The 21,552-nt window shown below is 38.2% G+C and overlaps 1 protein-coding gene across 3 annotated transcripts in view; it reads right to left on the bottom strand.

Moving 5' to 3' along the window:
* Positions 1 to 21,552, bottom strand: part of FMN2 (formin 2) — a 345,907-nt gene that overhangs the window by 124,588 nt on the left and 199,767 nt on the right. For all 3 annotated transcript variants that reach the window (XR_011499414.1, XM_070501555.1, XM_070501556.1), the window contains exons 9-13: positions 12,978 to 13,069; positions 12,683 to 12,812; positions 11,025 to 11,171; positions 8,310 to 8,369; positions 8,040 to 8,160 (exon numbers count right to left, since the gene is read on the bottom strand). Coding sequence is in view for 2 of the 3 variants with exons in the window: in XM_070501555.1 (XP_070357656.1) it covers positions 8,040 to 8,160; positions 8,310 to 8,369; positions 11,025 to 11,171; positions 12,683 to 12,812; positions 12,978 to 13,069 (550 nt within the window). In the remaining variant the exon portion in view is untranslated. The remainder of the gene's footprint in view (positions 1 to 8,039; positions 8,161 to 8,309; positions 8,370 to 11,024; positions 11,172 to 12,682; positions 12,813 to 12,977; positions 13,070 to 21,552) is intronic.

The following is a 21,552-nucleotide window of genomic DNA, read 5'->3' as shown; positions in this document are numbered from 1 at the left end:
CTTCTGTAATGGTTTTAGCATCCATCCAGGTATATGAGCTAGAAATTGAAGAGTCATCTTGTAGGTACCTCGTTCTTCCTTACCCTGGATATCAGTGCGATTACAGAATTCTGTTCCATTGTGTCTCCAAAGACTCCCAGACCCCTTTCTCCTCTTCATTCCCACCACAAGGACCTTAGCTTATGCCCTCAACATCTCTGACCAGGTAGGTCTCCTCTTTCTAGCCTTTCCTCTAACCCATCATTCACATGCTCCTCATGATGGCCTTTCAAACATGCGTGTTAGCATTCCCATGGCTAACCAATGATTGCAGAACTGAATCCAAACTCTGCGGTTGGTCCTCAAGACGTTCACAAGGACACCTTGCCATCTTCTGATTCCACGCCCCTGAGCACCCTATGCTCTAGTTATATCCAAGATTACCATGCATTTCTTGTCACTTTATTGGTTCACTCACTCACTGAGTCCAGATCGTTGTCAGGCATGGGTTAAAGGCTAAGGACAGTCAACGCCGAACTTCCCCTGAAGGGTTCCATTCAGTGAATCTTGACAGGTGGCAACATTAGCGTCGGCGTTAAGAGAGTGAGCTCTGGATTGGGTCCCCCAGGTTCAATATCACATACTATTCACATACTATGTGACCTTTTGCAGGATATTCAATATCTCTAACTTGTAGTTACCTAATGACTAAAGGGAAGATAAATGATAATATATACATCACAGAGATTAGACGAGTTAATGCACGTGAAACATTGACACACAGTAGGCATAGCAAGTGACCTTGAAAGGCAGATCAAAATTGCTGGGTGGGAAACTTTTTCAAACCATAGGTATGCACAAGTCTAACCCCAGTAATGAATCTGCTGCAATGAGCCAAATATCAGGTACAAATATTTTGTAGCCCTCAGATATAAACCTGATATAAATTGAGAAACCCATGGCCTCATGGGTCAAGAGACAATCAAAGCCCAAATAGTCACAAAACTGCTGATTTTGCTCATGCTCTTTCCCATGCTTGAAATTCTATTTTTCTTTCCCCTGGAGAGAATTTTACTGATCTTTGAAAGTCCAATTTAAATATAATTTTCCAAGTATATTTAATCATTACCTCTTTCGTGTTTCTAGAGTATCTTATTTACATAACTAAAAAATATTTGTTGTACTATATAGTGGTAATTCATATCTCCAACAGTCCTCTCATTAATCTATGAGTTATAAGGGGTGGGTCTATGTTTGTATTTTCTATTAATTTAATAAACTTATTGAATGATAACTAAGGAATTAGACTATAATATCTCTAAGATTCCTTACTGATCTAAATCTCGTAAATTTTATTATTCTGTTCTATTTTATGAGAGAACCCACCCATTAAATTCATAAGTTGCTTTTCTAGAAAGCACTTTGGTAATAAATATCAAGACTCTGAAAAAAATGTTCCATTGCTTTTGATCTTGTAATTATAATTCTAAGAATTTATATTAAGGAAATAAGCAGAGATATAGTAAAAATGCTATGAATAAGGTAGCTCAAAATGATATTTCTTGGGAAGAGTTTAATTTTTTTTACAAGAATCAAATTATTCACTAAATTACAGCATAACCATAAGATGGATTATTATGAAATCATCTTAAATGGTTTCTGAATTATATTAAATGGCATGGGAAAATGTTCATGTTATAATTTACAGCATGAAAAAAATGTAAGATATAAAAGTGAATATATATGCTCAGTCAAATGGAATGATGAATTCACAGGCTGCACCTTCCTTCCATTGAAAACACACAGCAATGAATGACACCATAAAAAGAGAAAACCAAACAGACACGATATGCTTTAAAAAAAAGTGTTAATATCTCCTTGGACCAGAAATATCAGAGAAACCCAAGTTAACAAACAGTGCTAGGTGAGAGCTCACTCACTGGAGTGTGTATGTGGAGGAGAAGGTAAAGATCGTGGCTTACACAGAGACTGGTGAAGGGCAAGTTCACACAGCAGAGAAGGGAACCAGTCTCATGACTGGAAACCCAGAGGTGTGACTGGGTGCCCCAACTCTTGAAAGGAGGATGAAACAGCTACAGCCCATATGCAGCTGTGTGCCTGGGGCAGCAGGAGTATGCAGGCACAGCTTTCCGGGCAAGACCTGAGCCAAGTCGCTCACTAGCTTGATGACTGAATCTGAAATAAATCTAATATGCCCATAGGGTAGGACCAGGCTGCTGACAGAAGCTTTGGTTCTGGCCTGGGGGCCATATGCAGGCCAAGTCAAAGTAATTGAAAAAAATCAAGACAGTGCAGGATTTGGGGAGTCAGGGGAAGGGAGAGAGCAAGGGACAGACAGGTTGATAGACAGCTTCTGTCACAACTCCTCAACTCTTCAGTTGTAACACAAAAGCAATCACAGACAATACAGTGGGTGTGTATGGCTATGTTCCAGTCGAATGTCATTTATAAAAAGAGGCTTCATTTAGCCAACAGATTTTCTAACACCTGTTTCAAATTAAAATTCCAATGCCAGAAAGAAAACTGAGTAGAAAGACAACTTATAGCTATTAACAAATGAAAGACAGATTCATTTCAGATGAAACAAAAATTATACAAAATCCAAAAAGGACTTTAATACATTTTTATAAACATCAAAGAGGTAAAGAAAAGATAATATCCAAAATAAGAACAAGAAATTACTTTAAAGGTAAAAATAGATACGGTTAAAAAAATATTGAAAATCTTGGAAACAAAAAAATTATCAAACAATGATAATTTAATTTATAATTAAATTAAATTATAATTTAAGCAAAAATCATTTAAATTTTCATGATTTAAAAATAGTTGCATTGAACAACAAAAACACCAGATTGGACAGAGTAAAAGAGAGAATTAATGCACCGGAACACAATGTTGAGGAATGCATGAAGATTATAGCAAAAGAGGGGGGTGGACTTTTAAAACATGAAAGAAAAGTTAGAAGACATAGAGGGTTAGACAAAATGGCTCCAATGTACAACTAAAAAGAGTTTCAGGAAAAGAGGAGAAAAATGATGAATATGAAAACAGATAATTGTTGACAATTCTTAAGACCAGAAGGAAGACATCAGTCTTCAAGGTGAAAGTTCTCATTAAGTACAGAGCAAAATAAAAGACAAACAGATTCATACTACATATATTAAAGCAAAGCCAAAGATGAATAAGGATAATGAGGAAATTACAAAAGTCACCAAAAAAGAAAAGACAGATTATCTACAAAAGAATGACAGTTAGATTGAAAGCAAACTTATCAGTGATAAGAGACAGCAGAAGGAAAAGAAACATCTTCAAAATACTGATGAAAAATAAGTCAATCTAGAATTCCATATCCAGCAAAATCATCATTCAAAAAAGAGGGGGAAAAGTTTTTTTTCAGTCACTTTCAGAATAAGTGTTTAACACCCACCAATCCTGAGCAAACAACCAAGTGAGAAGGGGAAAAATGGGACGTAACAATCGTAGCATAGTGATCGACAAATATATTGGTAAATGTTATTCCTAATGATTATAAAATATTAGTGATTTTTAAAGAAAAATAATAGGACCCAAAGTCTGGAAAAACACTAGAAAAAGATAGAAGTTGTTTAATTGTTAGTTAGAATGTTCTAAAACTCTCACCTTATTTGTGAAGAAAAATAAACTAAGTAAATTTATAGTATGTCATAAAATTATATAAATTAAGAAAATATGTCAACATTTAAGATCAGCCAACAAATTAATAGAAATACTATCTATACCTTCCAAAATGTATTGCAGGAGTCAGGAGGAGAATATTGAAGAATTTGTCAAGACAACAGAAAACCAGAAAGAAGACAGAAGTAAATGCAAATAAATTAAATTATCTAACTTTAAAACAGAGAATCTAAGAATGGACAAAAATTATATGCGTCATGATCCCAAAGGTATAATTCATGCTGTGCAATACACACACACCCCAGATAAAAACATACCAAAGTTTTAATGTTATTTATTATTGGACTGTAAGATTACAGATAAATATATTTTCTTCTCTACATTTTTCAATGTTGTCTGACGTCCCTATGCTGAACTGATATTCATTTTAAAATCACAAAAAGTTATTTTTAAAATAGCTATTGGTTGCATTTCAAATGAGTTTATAACATCATTTTTTCTTTCCTCAAACAAAAAAATAAATAGAAATTTATGATTGTAAATATAATCGTTGCAAACAAATATAAATCAATACCAACAAGTGTAAAGACCGATTTTTCCCTATATATCTCTGGACACAGACATTACTTCAACTGGAAGATGTAGTTATTGAATTTTAAACATTTTCAAGCCAAGTATTGAAGGTGGGGGCGGGGTAAAGGATACAGGGAAGAATTTGCATGAGAACATTCTTGCCCAGTTCTGGTAACTTAATGGCTCAATGCTCTGGACATGCTGAGTTGATTTAAGTCATGTGGCAAGTGCTACAATTTCTACCCAAGAAAGGCACTGGAACAGAAGTCATCATTTGGCATGACTGCATCAAGAAAAGCTGCTGACAGCCAGAAGAGATCAAAAGCAGATCAGGTTGCTTAACAAACGACATGTCAGTGAGCTCAGAAAGCCAGGGCAGCACCCTGAGGAGCTGTGGGAATCTTGGGAACAGGTACAGAAACCAAACACAGTGGATGTTCTTACAAAACGCTAACCTGAGATTCAGTTGTCTATTAAAATGTCTGAGCCGTAACACATGATTTCTCAGTCTTTCCTTAGAAATAAAAACCAAGTCTATCGTCAGAAGCAGAAGTGATGGCGCCAAAAGATGAGTGATTTAATGGTTCTAGTTTGTCTTTATCAAATTAATCACACTATTTATCCTATTTTTTCCTTATGAATAGCCAATAGTTATTGGATATTTATTATTGGGATCAGTTCTTTACATAATTCGTCTCATTTCCTGAACCTTAAAACGACTTGCTTCTGAAAAAAATGGATAGGTTATTTGAATATTAAATAATATTAAATGAACTGCCTAATTTGATCACTTAGAAGGAATCATTTATAATAGGCTACATTTATCAAAGTAGACATGATTTTAAAGTAATTATATCCAAAATAACATAATCCAATAGTCTCCCATTTGACTCCCATTTAGTCAGATCAATGTATCTAGCTATTTATAACCATCTCATCTTAAGAAGGGACAGGAGGCAGTTTTATTTTATGGCTTGCTGATATGAAATGCTACGTTCATACTAAATCTTTCCCAGAAACCGCATTTACAAGATTTCCTTCTTCGTGTCACAAAACATCTTATTTTCTACGGAAAAATTCAAATTTTATAAAAGCAAAAAATAAGAGGTATGATTAAATTATGATTTTCGACCGTTTTTAAAGGATACCTCAGAGTTTGACAGCCCTGTACACAGCTCTTCAAGCTGATCTCCTTTTACAAGAACAGAATGTCTAACCACATCGTTTCACGAACTGTAGTTCATGTCCCCACCCCAACTCTGAGTTCCTCCCAGGTAAACGCTGAGCCTCTGCTACTAACATGGTACCAGACTTGCATTTCTTAAAATGCTTTCCACCAACTAGAGAACCTACCAGATATTCTGCAAAAGCAGTGCTCTGGGGTCAAATAAATTGGGGGACTGCTGCCAACCCTGCTTTCAGAGAACACTGGGAATTACTTTTAAATGTATCTTAACTCAGCAGTTCTTAAATTCATTTGGTCATAAACTCCCCGTTTCTAGGGCATCAAATTGGAACAACCTGTGAACAAACTTGAGCAAATACTGTGCTGAGCAAATGCTACAGGTGCTACTTGAGGGGCCGGCTTGCAGAGAAGTTCACCTTACCCTTACAGAAAGGGTACACCCTTGGGGTTAAAATCATCACCTTCACACTCTGAGGCCCTCAAACCTTGCTAAGATGCTCCTTCAACATTCAGACTCCTACAGTCAGCACACTGCTCCAGAAGACAGATGTGCAACAGGAAACAGCACTCAGTGCCACCTGCTACTCGTCCTTTTCAAACCCATTGCCTCGTGTGAGTTCTTTCTTTTCAGCTCTAAGTCTTGTGAGAACTTGCCATTTCCATGGCCACATGTATGTTTACTAACATAGTAAGAAAGCACATAGATGTGAAAAATAAATGAGGCCACATTCCAAAGTGATGCACCAACTAAAGCAAACACACATTTCCTGGTAACAAGATTACCGTTCCTCTCACCTAAGCCACCTGTGAACTATGACATCCTACTTTGCAAGACTGAATTGTTGATCCAAGTGTGAAGTATTTTCCAGACACCCCAGAGATGCCCCAATCACCACATCAGAGAGAATGTGTGTGTGTAGAATTTCATAAGCAAACCAAGATACCTGGCATAATTTTGAAGTATAATAAATACTATACATGAGTGGTTAGAATTTCTTATTGTTTTAAGAAACATAGTTAACTCAAACACTTAGTAATGTAATATTATTCAAAGGTTACACAGTTTGATATATTACTTTTTAAAATAAGGCAGTCATTCTTGGGCTCAGTCAATGAGCACCCAGACTTGAGGCCCTAAGGGGGAACACCTAAGTGACAGGACTCACCCCTCCTCGACAGCGATGATTGTATCTTTTGGTACCCATTGCACCTAGCAAATGCCTAACATCAAGCCCAGTTGAGTGTTTAGGAACGACAAGCAAACGATATAATGTTGCTATTTTGAAAATCCACATAAAAGCATCTGTGACCAGAACACAACAACTCCATAAATTTGATTCTAGGTCAATATCTTTGGATAAACATTTCGAAATTGAAAGAGAATCTCTTAAAAGTTATATCATCTTTTTGGTTTCTGGACAGAGTAACCAAGCCTCTTCTTCTCATCTAGTAAAACATCATCAAATGAAAATCTCACATAAATTTAGTCACTCCCTGTCCGTGCTTAGCACACTTGGAAAGAGGCTTAAATAGCTAGCTGAGGTGTTCTCAACTCCATAACAACAAGAAACCTCATGAACGGGAAATAAAGAGATTTTGCTCACAGAAATTAAAAAATTTATAAACCATTGGCTTTTGTATGAATGTTACTTTTAACTTAGAAATTTGAAGAATTTCAGACTCTCAAAAACGATTTGATATAAAGCTTCTCGACTAATGATAAAACATTACACATGCATATGTTTTTTGACCAAATATATAAAAGAGATATTTTGTTCCCAGTAAAGTTCATAAGCCACAAAATCTTGGGCAAGTATACCAAGGGAGGGTGTAGAGGGACTATTTATCTTTCTTTTTTTTTTGAGGAAGATTAGCCCTGAGCTAACATCTGCCACCAATCCTCCTCTTTTGTGCTGAGGAAGACCAGCCCTGAGCTAACATCTCTGCCCATCTTCTTCTACTTTATATGTGGGATGCCTGCCACAGCATGGCTTGACAAGTGGTGTGTAGGTCCACATCCAGGATCCAAACTGGTGAACCCCGGGCCACTGAAGCAGAACATGCGAACTTAACCACTGCGCCACCAGGCCAGCCCCAGGACTATTTATCTTTTAACAACGACATGATAAATGTACAAATGTTCTTGGCTATGAGGTGAAAACAAGATGATCAAATTTGCTCCTGGTCAAAGAGATTGCTAGTCAAATCACCAAGGTATTATTCAATAACTAAATTTCTAATACACATAACTTTTTAAACAAAAGAATCACATTATTGGTAAAATTTTTCTTTTGCCACATATGGAAATTTTTAGTTCTACATAGCCGTAAAAGATTTTACTTTCTTCAAAAACATTAAAAACTCCTTCTTTCATTAAAAAAAGCATAAATAGGGGCCAGCCCAGTGGTGTAGTGGTTACGTTTGCATGCTCCACTTCAGCAGCCTGGGGTTTGCCAATTCTGATCCCAGGCACGGACCTACATAATGCTTGTCAAGCTAGTCTGTGGCAGCATCCCACATACAAAATGAGGAAGACTGGCACAGATGTTAGCTCAGGGACACCCTTCCTCAGGGGAAAAAAACCCCATAAATAACAAACATGAGTTTCTTTAAGATTATAAGTTACCTTTCAAGTCCTTCTTTAGTTTTCTGAGATCTTTTTGAAAATCTTCAAACTTCATCTGCGAGGCCTGGAAAAGGTCCTGGGGTTCTGGCAGTGGAAAGACACACTGTTCTTTTCCGGCATCCTAATTAGCAAGAAAGGCAATGTTTAAACAAATCAGTATCAATATAAATAATGATACAACAGCAGCAACGGCAAAACAACAACGAATATTGCCCAATCAGTCAACAACAAAGAACCACCAAATATGACTACATGTAAAAATTGGCCTACCTCGTCAAAGTTTCGAAGATAATAGGAAACGATATATGACAAAAGGCTTCTGCTATTGTCCTAGGCAGAAAGACCAAAGTAAGTAAAAATACATTTTACAAATTATTAAATATAAAGGTGTTAAATAAATTCCAGCAGATCCGCATAGACGGACGAGAATATTTGGAGCGAAATGTGAAATTCTCTGTTTTGGAGGACTCCATCGCTCTATCTAAGGAGTGTCATGGCGGAGCAGGTCTTGTGTCTCCCCAGTGTTCCAATGGAAGCTCCGAGCGGACGCACAGCTGCTTCATAAGGGTGGCGTCCACAACTGTAAATACTTTCCAGCCTTTACCCTCCTCGATTAGAAAATTAGTTCATTAACTTTTGTTCTATTAGTAAAAGGTATAACTACTATCTAACTGAAATGATTACATATTGTCAGCATTTCTAAACAGCTGGACCAACAGGTGTCACTCCAACAGTAAGTGTGACTGAGGCCTATTAGCATAGATTAGGGAAACAAAACAATTAAGTATTATTTTAAGTAAGCAGGAGCTTTAAACATGCGAATACTAACTATAAATCGTTATGTTGGCAACTGAGATTGAGGAATTAACATCCATGCAGCTATAAATAATACAAAGTGTGTACCTCTACAGGAAAAAATGTAAAATTGTTTCATATCTAAGTCTTCAAAGATCAGCTTTCCACCTCCTTTCTGGCACATTTAGAGGCATTAATTTTTAACTATATTTTTGCATTATGCAAAATTAGTACTAGATAATCTGAATGTGAGAGATCAAATATATATATATATATATATATATATATATTTAAAAACCCTATGATACAAACTACTTTCCCTAAGATATTCAATCGGAACATGATTTTCCCCTATTTATAAAAAGAGCCATATTCCTTTATAATCAAATTTGACTTGATATGGTAATATATCTATTAGAGATTTCCCTCATAGTAATATATAGTGATAATAATAATAACATATCAATCACATAGTAATGTACAGCAAAATAATAAAAGTAATAGATTTATTAGAAATAGGGTTTGCCTATAAAATGATTTAAGCAATTTGATGTCCTCCCTCTTTCCTAACCTGTCAATCAACGAAATGGTTAGCAGTACCTGAATCGACTGACCAAACATTTATTAAATGCCTGCTGATGGGCACGCGGAGTGAAAACTCTGAGGGATCTGAGCACAGCTCTGTCCCTGAGGCCTACAAATGGTACTATGGAGTACAGACTGTTTTATTTGTTTTAAGGAGAAAGAACCAAATTAGGAAGATCTTGCCCAGCACTTGTGAGAATGCAAGTGAAATTATTTTAAAAAAATCTTGCTTCTTGATGCATTTTAATTTTTATCTAGATGACTCCTTAATTATTTAAATTAATGAAATTTAACTTATTGGGGGATTAAATAAGACATATCAACCAATACACAAAAACAAATAATCCCTTATTCATATACAATTATCCAAATCTATTTCAGATCCATTTTTATAAGTTAAACATTACGTTGATCTTCATCATATCCCAATGCTAATTGCAAAAGTGACTTGTTTCAATCCAACAGCCAGTTGTTAAGAACTATTTGAGAAGTATCGTGTGTTCAGAAGAGAGCTTTCGTTTTCGAACAAATGGGATTTGTCCGGTTGACATATTAGAGGTTCCTATGAAAATGTTCATCATACAAATATAACAGCATTTAAACAAATATAACCATAAAAAATCACAAAAATTATATGCTGTTGGTGTTCCAAGAAAGGACTGTGTTGTTCTCAATTTTGGAAAAGCACAGTGTGTGGCACTTCAGAAAAGCCCAAAGAAAGAAGCTAAATGAATGGATGAGGGGATGCATGAAGGAATAAACACACGAGTTGTTGGAAAAAAGTCTCCTTTCTTGTGAGGGAGGTTATTTCATTATCTAGGAAGGACAGCTCTATATATTTTCATTTCTATAAGCCAATTGTTTACTGAAACTTAATATTTTAAAAACATGTCCGTAATTTCCTTCAAGTTCTACGTGGAGATTCTTTTTTCAAAGAAACAGAATTCCATCACTTTCGAAGTTTAAAATCTCAGACTTTAACTCTGACCATCATGGTGTTTTCCCTAACCCTATAATTCTACCGACACTCCCATGATCTCTTAGATGTTCATTTTAAACAAACACATCTACAGAAGTAGGACCAAAAAGTAATCAGGCCTGCAAAGAGCTGACGCATTCCCACACACACCAGCACCAAAACAATACGTAGGAAAATAGGATCATCTTTTATATTTTATGTACAAATTACTTTTACTCATCTTTGTTTTGGACCTGTTGGCTTCCATTACTTAACAGGGAAAAGAAGAAAGTAATGGATATACTGTCTAATTTATGGAAATTAATTAGCCCTCAGAGTCCAAAAGGATAAATATTGGCAGATATGGTAAAGGTAGAGTGAAAAAATAATTATTTTCATTTTAAAATATTGTCTACTCAATTATTCATTAGACATAGGATTCAAAATTACTCACTTTAGGAAACATCATTATTCACAAAATCACAAACACGTGACGGCCATTACTTTTGTCTAACTCAGAACATAAAGACACTTTCGACCTTGGAACATAAAGAAGGATTTATTGCAACTGGGTTATAGTCAAAGTTATTACTAAACAAAATGTCTAATCCTCAATTCGCCTACATTCATTCACACAAAACACTTACGCTGCTTTTGACATCTTTCAGCTTCGGAAGAATGTCTAATCCAAAACCATCTGCCTGTCCCCGGGTCTTATTTCCACCGTTCATGTAGTTGCCAAAGGCAAGAACCAAGCCCAGAACCTGCGTCACCCCTGCGCCGTTTGCTAATGTCTGCAAAACAGGGCAAAGAACAATTTCTCTTACACAGCCGGCCCCTGACTTATGATGGTTTGACTTACGGTCTTTTGACTTTTACGATGGTCCAAAATTAATATGCATTCAGTAGAAACTGTACTTGAATTTTGAATGTTGGCCTTTTCCTAGGCTAGTGATATGCAGTGAGATGCTTTCCCAGCCAGCCCCACAGTCACGAGGGTAAACAACCCAGATGTTTACAACCATTCTGTTCTTCAGTACAGGATTCAATAAACTACATGAGATATTCAACTGTTTTTATAAAATAGGCTTTGTCTTAGATGGTTTTGCCCAACTGTAGGCTAACGTAAGTGTTCTGAGCATATTTAAGGTAGGCTAAGCTAAGCTGTGACGTTCGGTAGGTTAGGTGTGTTAAATGTATTTTTGACTTACGATATTTTCAACTTAATGACAGTTTATCAGAACATAACCCTACTGTAAGTCGACGAAGATCTGCATGAGGTTTTGTTTGAACTACCTTAAGTCAGTGGCAGATAGTCACATTACACTCATAATTTTAAGTCACATTCAAACTTCATTATTGCTCATTATTACGTATATTTTAAGAGCAGGGTCTCCAAAGCTAACTTTAGAAAGCTGCACCACCATCAACCATTCATGTATACTTTTGCAAATTGAGAGATCCCAGTCTAGGCCATTCGTATCATGTAACTGCAAGGAAAACAAATCAGGTTCTAACAGGAGAAGCACTACAAAGTAATGTCATGCCATCATCCTAACTGTACCTACCTCTGGAGCTATTCAAATTTTTGGCATGAGTTGTGGGAAACTAAAACACAGTTATAAAGATTAATTTCCAAATTTTGATTTACTCCTGAAAAGTTCACATTCACTCCTTCTAAAACATGAAGTTTAACTTGAATTTGCATGTCACTTCCTCTGAAAATGTGTCTTTAATAACGTCTTACTACTTTTCCAAATGATTTACCACAACCAGATCAAATGGTACTATTGATTTTGAACAAATTGTTTTAAATGTTAATATTGGCAATTTCTGCCAAGCATTTATTCTTTGCTTTCAAAAAAATATTTATCTTCTGTTGAGTCATACAGCTGTTCCTGAATCATTTGGTTGGAATCATCAAGAATTTGTTGACGGGTCCTTCCAAAAATGAAGGAAAGTGAATGAAATGCCTTCAAATCACATTCAGTAGCAAGTCTGATGTATGAGAGGACCCCGAAAAGTAGAGATTTTGTGGCAAAAGCAGAAGGGACAGGAATCTCTGGAGGTCCACGCGCAACGACCATGCTCGAGCCATGCAGCCCTGCGGCCCTGCACGCCAACCTCAACACTTGCTTTGATCTCGAAGCTCAATCATAACACGTTCTCTTCTGTGGGACTGCTATGCTTCCAATTTTCTGAGTACTTAGAGTAAACGAAAGAAAACCTTTTTGAAATCTGAACAGGACTGAACACAATTCAATATGAGAATCCAAGCTTCAGCTCTCTATGGACCAGAACCCACCTCACACAATTTCTGTAGCAATTCCAGTTTGCGACGAATTGAGCAAATGCTTTCTGAAAAGGTGGACTGGAACAGGATGCAAAAGACTCGCTCTGAAAAGTTGGGGATTAGTGACAGTTCATAAAGGAACCTAAGGAAATAAAGCCAAGTTAAGAGGAAAAATATAATTCATATAAACAGATGTTTATCCTCGTATCACTCACAACATTTATGCACAGGAGACACGGCATTTTCCCAGTGGGAAGAGCCCGCCCGCAGCCTGGACGCCCTCTGCAGGGTCCCGAAGGATGCTTACTGCTCAGGTTTGTCCAGAGACTTGGCATTTTCCTTGTCTTTGGAGGACCGGCTGTGCTTTTCAATTTTTTCCAGTTCATCTGACTGTGCTCTCTGGAAAAACAAATGCCAAGTGGTTTTTCAAAATCTAGTGCACTGAATCCCTTAGATAATGATGATCAGAATACAGCAAAACTCTCTATATGTTCATATTTCTTAGCATCTGCTTGTAGTAAAGCTTGACTTAATTCATGAGGCATTTTAAAGTGTAAATAAGTTTAACGCAAACCAGATCATCTCCAAATCTTCCAAATAATGCTATTGACTATTAGTATCTGCAAAACATTTATTCAAGCGTGCTTTAAAACAATACAATCTTCCTCTCGTTTTTTGGCTTTTCATAATACTCTCCAGAATGCAAGAATTTCATTTTTAAGTGGTATTTCTTATTCAGGAATCGATCAAGTTAAATTTGGAAGTAATTTGATCCTAAAGTTGTTATAAGATTTTTAAAGGAAAAAAGTACTTCTTTAACTATTGTAGTCATTATTTACATCTATTTTTTTTTTTTAGGAGAAAGAAAAGCATAATTGAATTATTAAGTCATGGAACAAAAATAAAAGGTTTTGAATCTTCTGCTGAATTTTTTTTTCATACAAAAGAGGCTCCAGGCCTTCTTTCACCCTTTATCTTAAGCTAAAAATTCGTCATTCTAAATTTGTTCCTTTATAGGAGAGGATCGTCTGCATTTTTAACCTAAGGTAGAACAGCTGGAGAAGCGCAGATCTACTCTTCTTTACGGAGAATTTGCATGATTTTTATTTGCAGTCTTGTATTTATTTTATAATTCACAAAGATGTTTCGCAACAGTCCAAAATACCACATTTTCCAAATGCATTAAGTGTGCGTAGACCACCATATCTTGAATTTAAGTCTAGTCCCTAGAACTTAAAATCCCTTTAGCATTATTATTTGTTTAAACAGAAAAGCAGCTCAGCCGTGGACTGCTGTAGAAGACAGAATCTGATAGATGTCTTGAGGCTCCATGCATTTCCTCTAAACAAAGCCATGTTCTGTCTGACTCACTGATTGTAGGAAATGCAGGTTTCCAGTTGATGGGATTAACTAACAAAGACTAGTTCTTCACAGGAAGCTTCTTTAAACAGGGAAGAGGATTTGATGACAGATCGGTGGATCCTCTGAGGGTCTGACAAATTTGCTTTTGGAATGTGATGCAGCAAAGAGGTAAAGGAGGGCTATTTAAAGCAAATATCCCAGGCTACTTCAAAAGTGTGGGACCTTCTTCTGGAATTTCAAATGCATAGTAATCTTACTTCTTTTCCCATCAGTTTATTGTGGCCTTGCCCAAGGATTTTAGAGGAGTAAACACTACCTTATTTACTTATCATAATTGCCACCCATAAGATCCAGCCCCACAGATACTATCATCTTACCACTTAGAGCCAAGCAACAAGACGGCCTTTAACAATGACCATACCCATCTTTCTGGCAACTGAGTGATCAGAGTAACCTTATAAAAGAATATTAAAGTTAAGAATACCGAAAATATTTTTCATATTTATAGGGTCTATTCTGTTTCTCTTATTCTTTATTTATGAAATTGATTATTTTGGACTCAAGCATAAAGATATATTTCTTATGTTAATTTTTTCTATATTCAATCAACTATTCAAAGATTTCTATAGCTTGAGATCATAATTTTGTCATCTTACGGGGCAAAAAATACTTTGGGCTAGGTTAGGGTGAAAAGCTTCGTAAAAAAGAGGAGATAAGTTTTGAAGAATATGTTTTGAAGAATATGCCCATTGATTTGTCTCTAAATTTGCTCTTCTTCCTGCATTCCCAGGTGCTTCTGAAGGCAAAGGCATCTACCCAAAACTCATACCGCCACACCAGATCTTCAGCCTGGACTATGTCCTGCACTTCGGCTTGGTGCTCCTGGTTTGGCTTAGGATCATGTCCTCTGGAAAGCCGGCCCTGTGCACCTTGAGCCCTACTCTAATTAGTCTCTCTTCAGAATGACAACACAGAACCTGACATTTGCTTCATTTTATGCCACACTTATCACAGCATCTTACTGGTAATATACATATATGTCTAGTTCTTCTCTTGACTGGGGCGTCTTGAGGGGAGGGCCATGTCTTATGCTTCTCTGTGGTCCTACTGACTAGTATGGTTCATGGTATACGGTTAGGAGTAAGAAATTTTTTCCTAAACATTGAGAAATTAAATCAATAGTTGAATAGGAAAAAAGAAGGCCCCCCAAGTCAGAGGGACGAGAGATGTAAAAAGAGGAAGGATGATAATGACAGGACATATTGAGGCCATAGTGATATAGAGACAATGCCAATTGTTTATCATCATCCTAAGAGTCTTATGGGAGGTCCTTATGAGGTAATTTGAACTCCAAAATAGATAGGTACGCATGCATGAGACAGAATTAGTCACTTCAAATGCCAATACACAAATAAGTAAAGAAAGAAAGAAGAAAGCTATGCCCAGCACAGGAACGTATGACTTCACTCATCTCTACATTCATTCAACACAACTCTCCTGTGCACCTGTCATCATCTCATATGCAGGAACACAGATGCATGTAAAGGGACAAGAAGTAGGCCTAAAACATAATAGGTTTTCAAAGCAATGTTAATCAAATCTGCAATATTCTGCTATTCATTAATGCATCATGACCAACGTTCGTGCTCTTCACGTTGGCTTTCTTCTTGTAAAGCAGGAGGGATGCAGTAAAAGTCAGTTATTTTCTACCTGCTAAGGCTCCAACTCTTACTGTTATCAGCAACCATGAAACTATGTCAAACTAGTGACTATAAATTTGTACCAGGACCAGAGCTCCTCTGGATAACTTTGGCTTTGTTTGACCTCCAAAGTAAACTCAGTCTCAAGTGCTCTTCTCTGGTCCACCAGTTTGAGATAATCATCAGGGTCAGGCTTTTAAAAAGATGAATTTTAGGGGTTCATTCACCCATTCATTAAAGGCCTACTGTTTACCAGGCATTACACCAGACACTGGGGATAAAAAGATTTACGTTAGGCTCCAGATTCAAGCAAAATCCCACAACACAACATACCGAGCTGCTCATGACCCGACTCTTTGCTTAACCCTCTATAGCAATCTTCTTCCACTGCTGTTTAAAACTATATATAACTCTCTATGAATGAAGAGGATGCTCATGACTTCACTGCCCTCCCAGTGGTGATGAGAGTCACCTGTTGAAAGAGGTTCATTCTTCTTCATAGTCAAAGACATGGGCAAAGCAGCCACTCACTTCCACCTCAATTAATACCATGAAGGAATGTCCAAGTTCCAAATATTCAAACCACAAACCTTCCTTCTCCCTGTATCATTCACTTCCATTTAGGGTCAAACACGCCTCCCAAAATTAAACTATTTCAGTCTCTAGTACTACAAGGATTACCTTTTCGTTACTTTCTTTCTTTTTACTGCACATCCCTTCCCACTCCCACCCTGATTATCTGTAGATTTGTACCAGAGTATCTCTTTCTCAACATTTACAGTGTTTGCCTATAAATGAAATGGACCCCAGTTGCTCCTAAGGTGGATGCTTCACCAGTTACCAGAGTCATCACTTCTAAAACTCAGGCACAGTCTTCACCCACCACTGGCCAGGACAGACCCAGATTCCTAGCTGTCTTCACCGTTTTCACCAAACATTTTGACCCAGACACCCACTGAAACTGAACCCTGCTGTTTCAAATCCTGGGGAAAACTGTTGCCTTCATGGAGAGGAAGAGATTGGGGAACAGGGGTGGAGAGGGAGAGAAGGATATTGAGATTGAGTGATACGTATTTCTGCTGCCTGAGTCTACTAATGGTGCCAAACAAATGCTTCTCAAACGGTGTTCCACAGAACAATACCCTAGATTCCTGAGACTCATTAGGAATTGTCGCACGCTACAGCCATCTGTAAGACTCACAGTGCTAAATACTCTTAGAGGTGATGTTGTTGAAAAGACTCTTTGATTTTAACAGAATCCTCATACTTAATTGATCCCAAACATGCGTCTCTGTGAGAGAGAGAACATGATGGTCACAGTCATAAGGAACAGTGTTCTAAGGGACACAAAGTGAAACACCGTGCCACGCCGAGCTTTTACCAGTTCCTTTACTCAGCTTCCTTCCAGTTTCAGAATCTTCCTATTCTAAATCTTTCAATCTTTGCCCCTCTCCCTTTTATGTTTACTAGGTGGTCTTGCCTCCTACTGTTGCTCCCCTTGATTACGCTACAGCCTCTTGTCCTGGATTTCCTCCCACCCCTCTGCTGGCTCTTCTCAGTCTCCATCACCAGGGCTGCATCCACTACCTGACCACCGGCTGACAAATATCTTAGCTCCTGTTCTGCCTCCATATCCATAGGCCACTACTTCCTCCACATTTTCACCTGGATATCTCAGAAGCATCTCAGACAAAACACATCTAAAAATAAACTCTCGTTTTCTTCCCCCAGGCCTTCAGTGGTCCTGATTCCAGTAAACTGGAAAATCACTCATCCAGCCAGAAAGCCAGGAATCATCCTAGACATCTCTCTGCACTTCACTTCCACAGCCGATGCATCACTGGATCCCAGACCCACTGACTACTCTCCATTTCCACTGCCACCATCCTTGTCCAAACTACCATTTCTCAACTCAACTACTTAGATGTCCTGCCTGGTCTCCCCATAAACACCCCTGGCTCTCTCTAACATATGTCCTACACAGCACCCAATGGTTTTTTTTAAAAGACGTAAATCAGAACATGCATATTCTTCTTAAAACTCTTTAATGGCTAAACATTCCTCTTAGAATAATACCACAGACAACAAGGTGCCTACAGAGCCCACATGGAGCACCTTCCTCTGTATCCCGTCTCATGCCATGCTCCCACTTGCAGAATACGTCCTATTCTCAATAGCTTTCCTTCAGTTCCTCAAATGGATCACATTCCTCCTTGATAAATGTCACGCCCTGAGCCTAACACATTCCCTACACTTCTCATCTTCCACAGTACCCACCACCTCCTTGCTTCTGCTTCCATCTCTACCTTGGAGAAGCCTTCCCTAACCTCCTTATCGAGACTGAGCCTCCTCCTAACATATCCTCAGTGTAGAAATGCACTTTCCTTCGTAGCACATACCACAACTGTAAATGAAGATTTATTTAAGGTCTGACTCCCACATCAGAAAGAAAGCTCCATAAGCACAAGGATAAAGTCTATTTTTGTTCATCATTGTAACCAGAGCACAGGCCTGAAATAAAGCAAACATTTAATAACTATCTGATGAAACAATAATGAATGAATGAATGAACAACTGGAGTTTATTATATAGAAATTCCTGTAAACTCCCTTATTTCTTCCTAATGTCCTGTCTCTTCATTCAGTCTCACCTTTTCACCTGTTTCTCTCCTTCCTACAATAGAAACGATAACTACCAGGAGTTGATATAGTGGGTTAAAGTTCCAGTGGATGTCTGATTTTGGAGCAACGGAGGTCAATGTATTTGGTGACATCAATAACAGCCAGGAATCAGGTTCTATGCTGGGTGGTGGTTGAAGGAAGAGTGTGCCTTGTCTCCAAGGAAATAAAGTTTCTTTCCTTTATAGCTGCGCTGTTAATCCAGCATCAGCAGCAACCTTACTCTTTCTATAATTTACCTGTTCATTTCTCCTTCTTTGAAACCCTTTCCCCTCAGTTCAGGTCCATGCTCAAGTTTACTTTTTAAAAGACTATTTCTTCTCTCCTATCTAAACCTCAAACTTATTTCTCCCCAGACCAGTCACATCCCTGAATCCCTCCACAACCCTCTCTTCCTCTACTTTTCTAACACAGTTTCATGAAGGCATACTGACTTCTTCTTTCATCTTCTGTGAGCTGTTTGAATCCCCGCAGTCTGGCTATTGTTATTTAAATCACTCTCACCAAGCTCAACAATGATCTTCTCAGAGCCAGAAGTTCCATCCACAGACAAAACAAGAGGTGACATTCATCGAGCACTTTATATCTGTCAGGTGCCCTGCAAAGTGTTTTACATGTATAATCTCATATAATCCTCACAGAACCCTAACAGATAGGCATTACTATCATCAACAGCATCCTCCCCATTTTTGTGAAGAAGAAGATGAGTCTTAAAGTCTCAATCAGTAAGTAGAGGAGCCAAGGTTCAAACAAAGTTAAGCGTGGCTCCCAAGACTTCATCCATCATCTCCAGATGTCAATGGCCCTTCTTCAAAAAGCTCTACAGAGCCCAGACTACCTACTGAGGGGCCCCAGGTCCTTAAAAACCAATATGGAAGGCAAGATGAAGTCATTCCCATTGCTTGCCAGTCCTTCTTGCAACTAAAAATCCTGGACCTAATACCACACACAAACATAGGAAGGCTATGAAAAATGGAAGGAAGGCCGATCATCGAGGGACGTCACAACTTGAGGAATGGTGTGGGCTCCCTGGGGTTTCTTTTTCTTTCCCATTTATCCCAGATGGGGTGCTGGAGAAGTCTGAAACCACTAGCAGACACAGGTCAAAAAAAAAGCCTGTTTGCCCCCCAGCCAAAGGACTGGGAAAAGGATGGTCTGGCAGAACAGAAAACCTTTCTCTTAATACTGGCCCTACACGAGCCAAATGCCAAAGGAAAAACTGACTTCTTTCTCATGATGTCATTGTGGCCAAGTGGAGAACTGAACTCCCACCCCGACCCGGCAGCAACAAGGTGAAGCTGGTTGGTGAGAGGCAATGCTACCCAGTACTTTGCTTCTCCCAACGTCCTCCCACCCCAGTGTCTGGGGGGCCCAGCCAGCACTTGAGCTTCCACCTCACCTGGCACCAACAAGGCAGAATGAGGTGGCTCAAAGTAGCGATAGTGAGTGCCACAATCTAACTGGAAAGTGGACAAAACACATAAATAGACATTTCACCAAAGAGAATACACGTAAGACAAATAAGCACACTGAAGACGTTCGACACCCTTTGCCATTAGGAAAATCCAAATTAAAATTACAATGAGATATCACTACACATCTATTAGAACAGCTGGAATTTTTAAATAGTGACAATACCAAGGATGCAGCAAAACTGGATCTCTCATATATTGCTGCTGAGAGTGTCAAATAGTATAGCATTTCTGGAAAATAGTTTGGCAGTTTCTTAAAAACTAAACATACACTTAACATACAACACAGCAACTGCACTCTTGGGCATTTATTCCAAAGAAAAGAAAACTTACATTCACATACAAAACCCTGCATACATGAATGTTCATAGCAGTTTTATTTGTAATAGCCAAAACCTCAAAGCAATCCAAATGTCTTTCAACGTATGAAACGAATTTTGGTACACTCATACCATGGAATACTACTCAGCAATGGAAACAAATGAGCTTTTGATACACTCAACCCCTGGATGGATCTCAAGGGAATTATCCTGAGTGGAAAAAGCCAATTTCAAAAGGTTATATACCATATGATTCCATTTATACAACACTCTCAAAATGACAAAATTGCAGAGACGGAAAACAGAGAACGGAGAGAAGGGAGGGGGATGGTGTAATTATAAGGAGATCGCGTGGGGGATCTGTGTAGAGGTGGAATAATTCTGTATCTTGATTGCGGTGATGGTTAGTTACACAAATCAACACATGATAAAATTACATAGAGCTATACACACATACACAAGTGTGTGCACACAAAGAAGTGGATGTGAAACCAGTGAAATCTAAAAAAGGCCTACAGATGGTTCCAATGTCAATCTCCAGGTCTTAACATTATACTATAGTTTTGTAAGATGTTACCATTGGGGAAAACTGGGTGAAGCCTACACAGGACGTCAGTGTACTATTTTTGCTAGGTCTTGCTAATCTCTATTTCCAAATAAAAACTTAAAAGAAAAACTCAATGTGGCCCATTGATCATCTGTTCTCTTATGTCCCCAGATCTGTTCATCTTTTGAATATCCTATCTTGGCTTATAGCTATCTGCTCCAAACACCCACGAAAGAAGCTTACTTCCAGTCTCTCCCCTCCCACATTCAGTTAGGCAACACTTCCTACTTGGTTCAGCCCTGAAAAAAATCTCAGAAACAGATCTCTCCCTCTGCAATCTTACCACCAGCCCGGAGCCATCTGACCACATCCATCCCTATCAGTTTCAGCCCTGCCCCAACCCCAACCCAACTCCCTGATGTACTGCTTCCCAGCAACACAGAATTCCTCCCTCCAAACACATACGAGTCGCCACCTCTGTGCCTCTGACCACACCACTGCGTCTGCTGGGAGCATCCTCTCATCTCTTCTCTCATCTCTTCTCTCAAGCATATTACCGCCTAACATTTAAGAACAACCCCAAACAGTGCCTCACTATGAAGATTATCCCAGGTACCCAAGATCAAATAATTGTTGCCTCTTTTGCAACTGCCCTGCTCTTGCCACAGAACTGTCTCCTAGCACTTATCACATTAGCCTGTGGTTATTCGGTTACATATCTGACACGCATCATGATCTGACAACTATCTATCTCATGGTTAGTTTTTCTCACTTCACTTCCATAAGAAAAAACCTGTATGTTA

This window comes from Equus asinus, chromosome 30 (genome assembly GCF_041296235.1).
Source record: "Equus asinus isolate D_3611 breed Donkey chromosome 30, EquAss-T2T_v2, whole genome shotgun sequence".
In the NCBI taxonomy this organism is placed as follows: domain Eukaryota; kingdom Metazoa; phylum Chordata; class Mammalia; order Perissodactyla; family Equidae; genus Equus; species Equus asinus.
The sequence above is the reverse complement of the archived record's forward strand: the minus strand, read 5'-3'. Positions and strand labels throughout refer to the sequence as shown.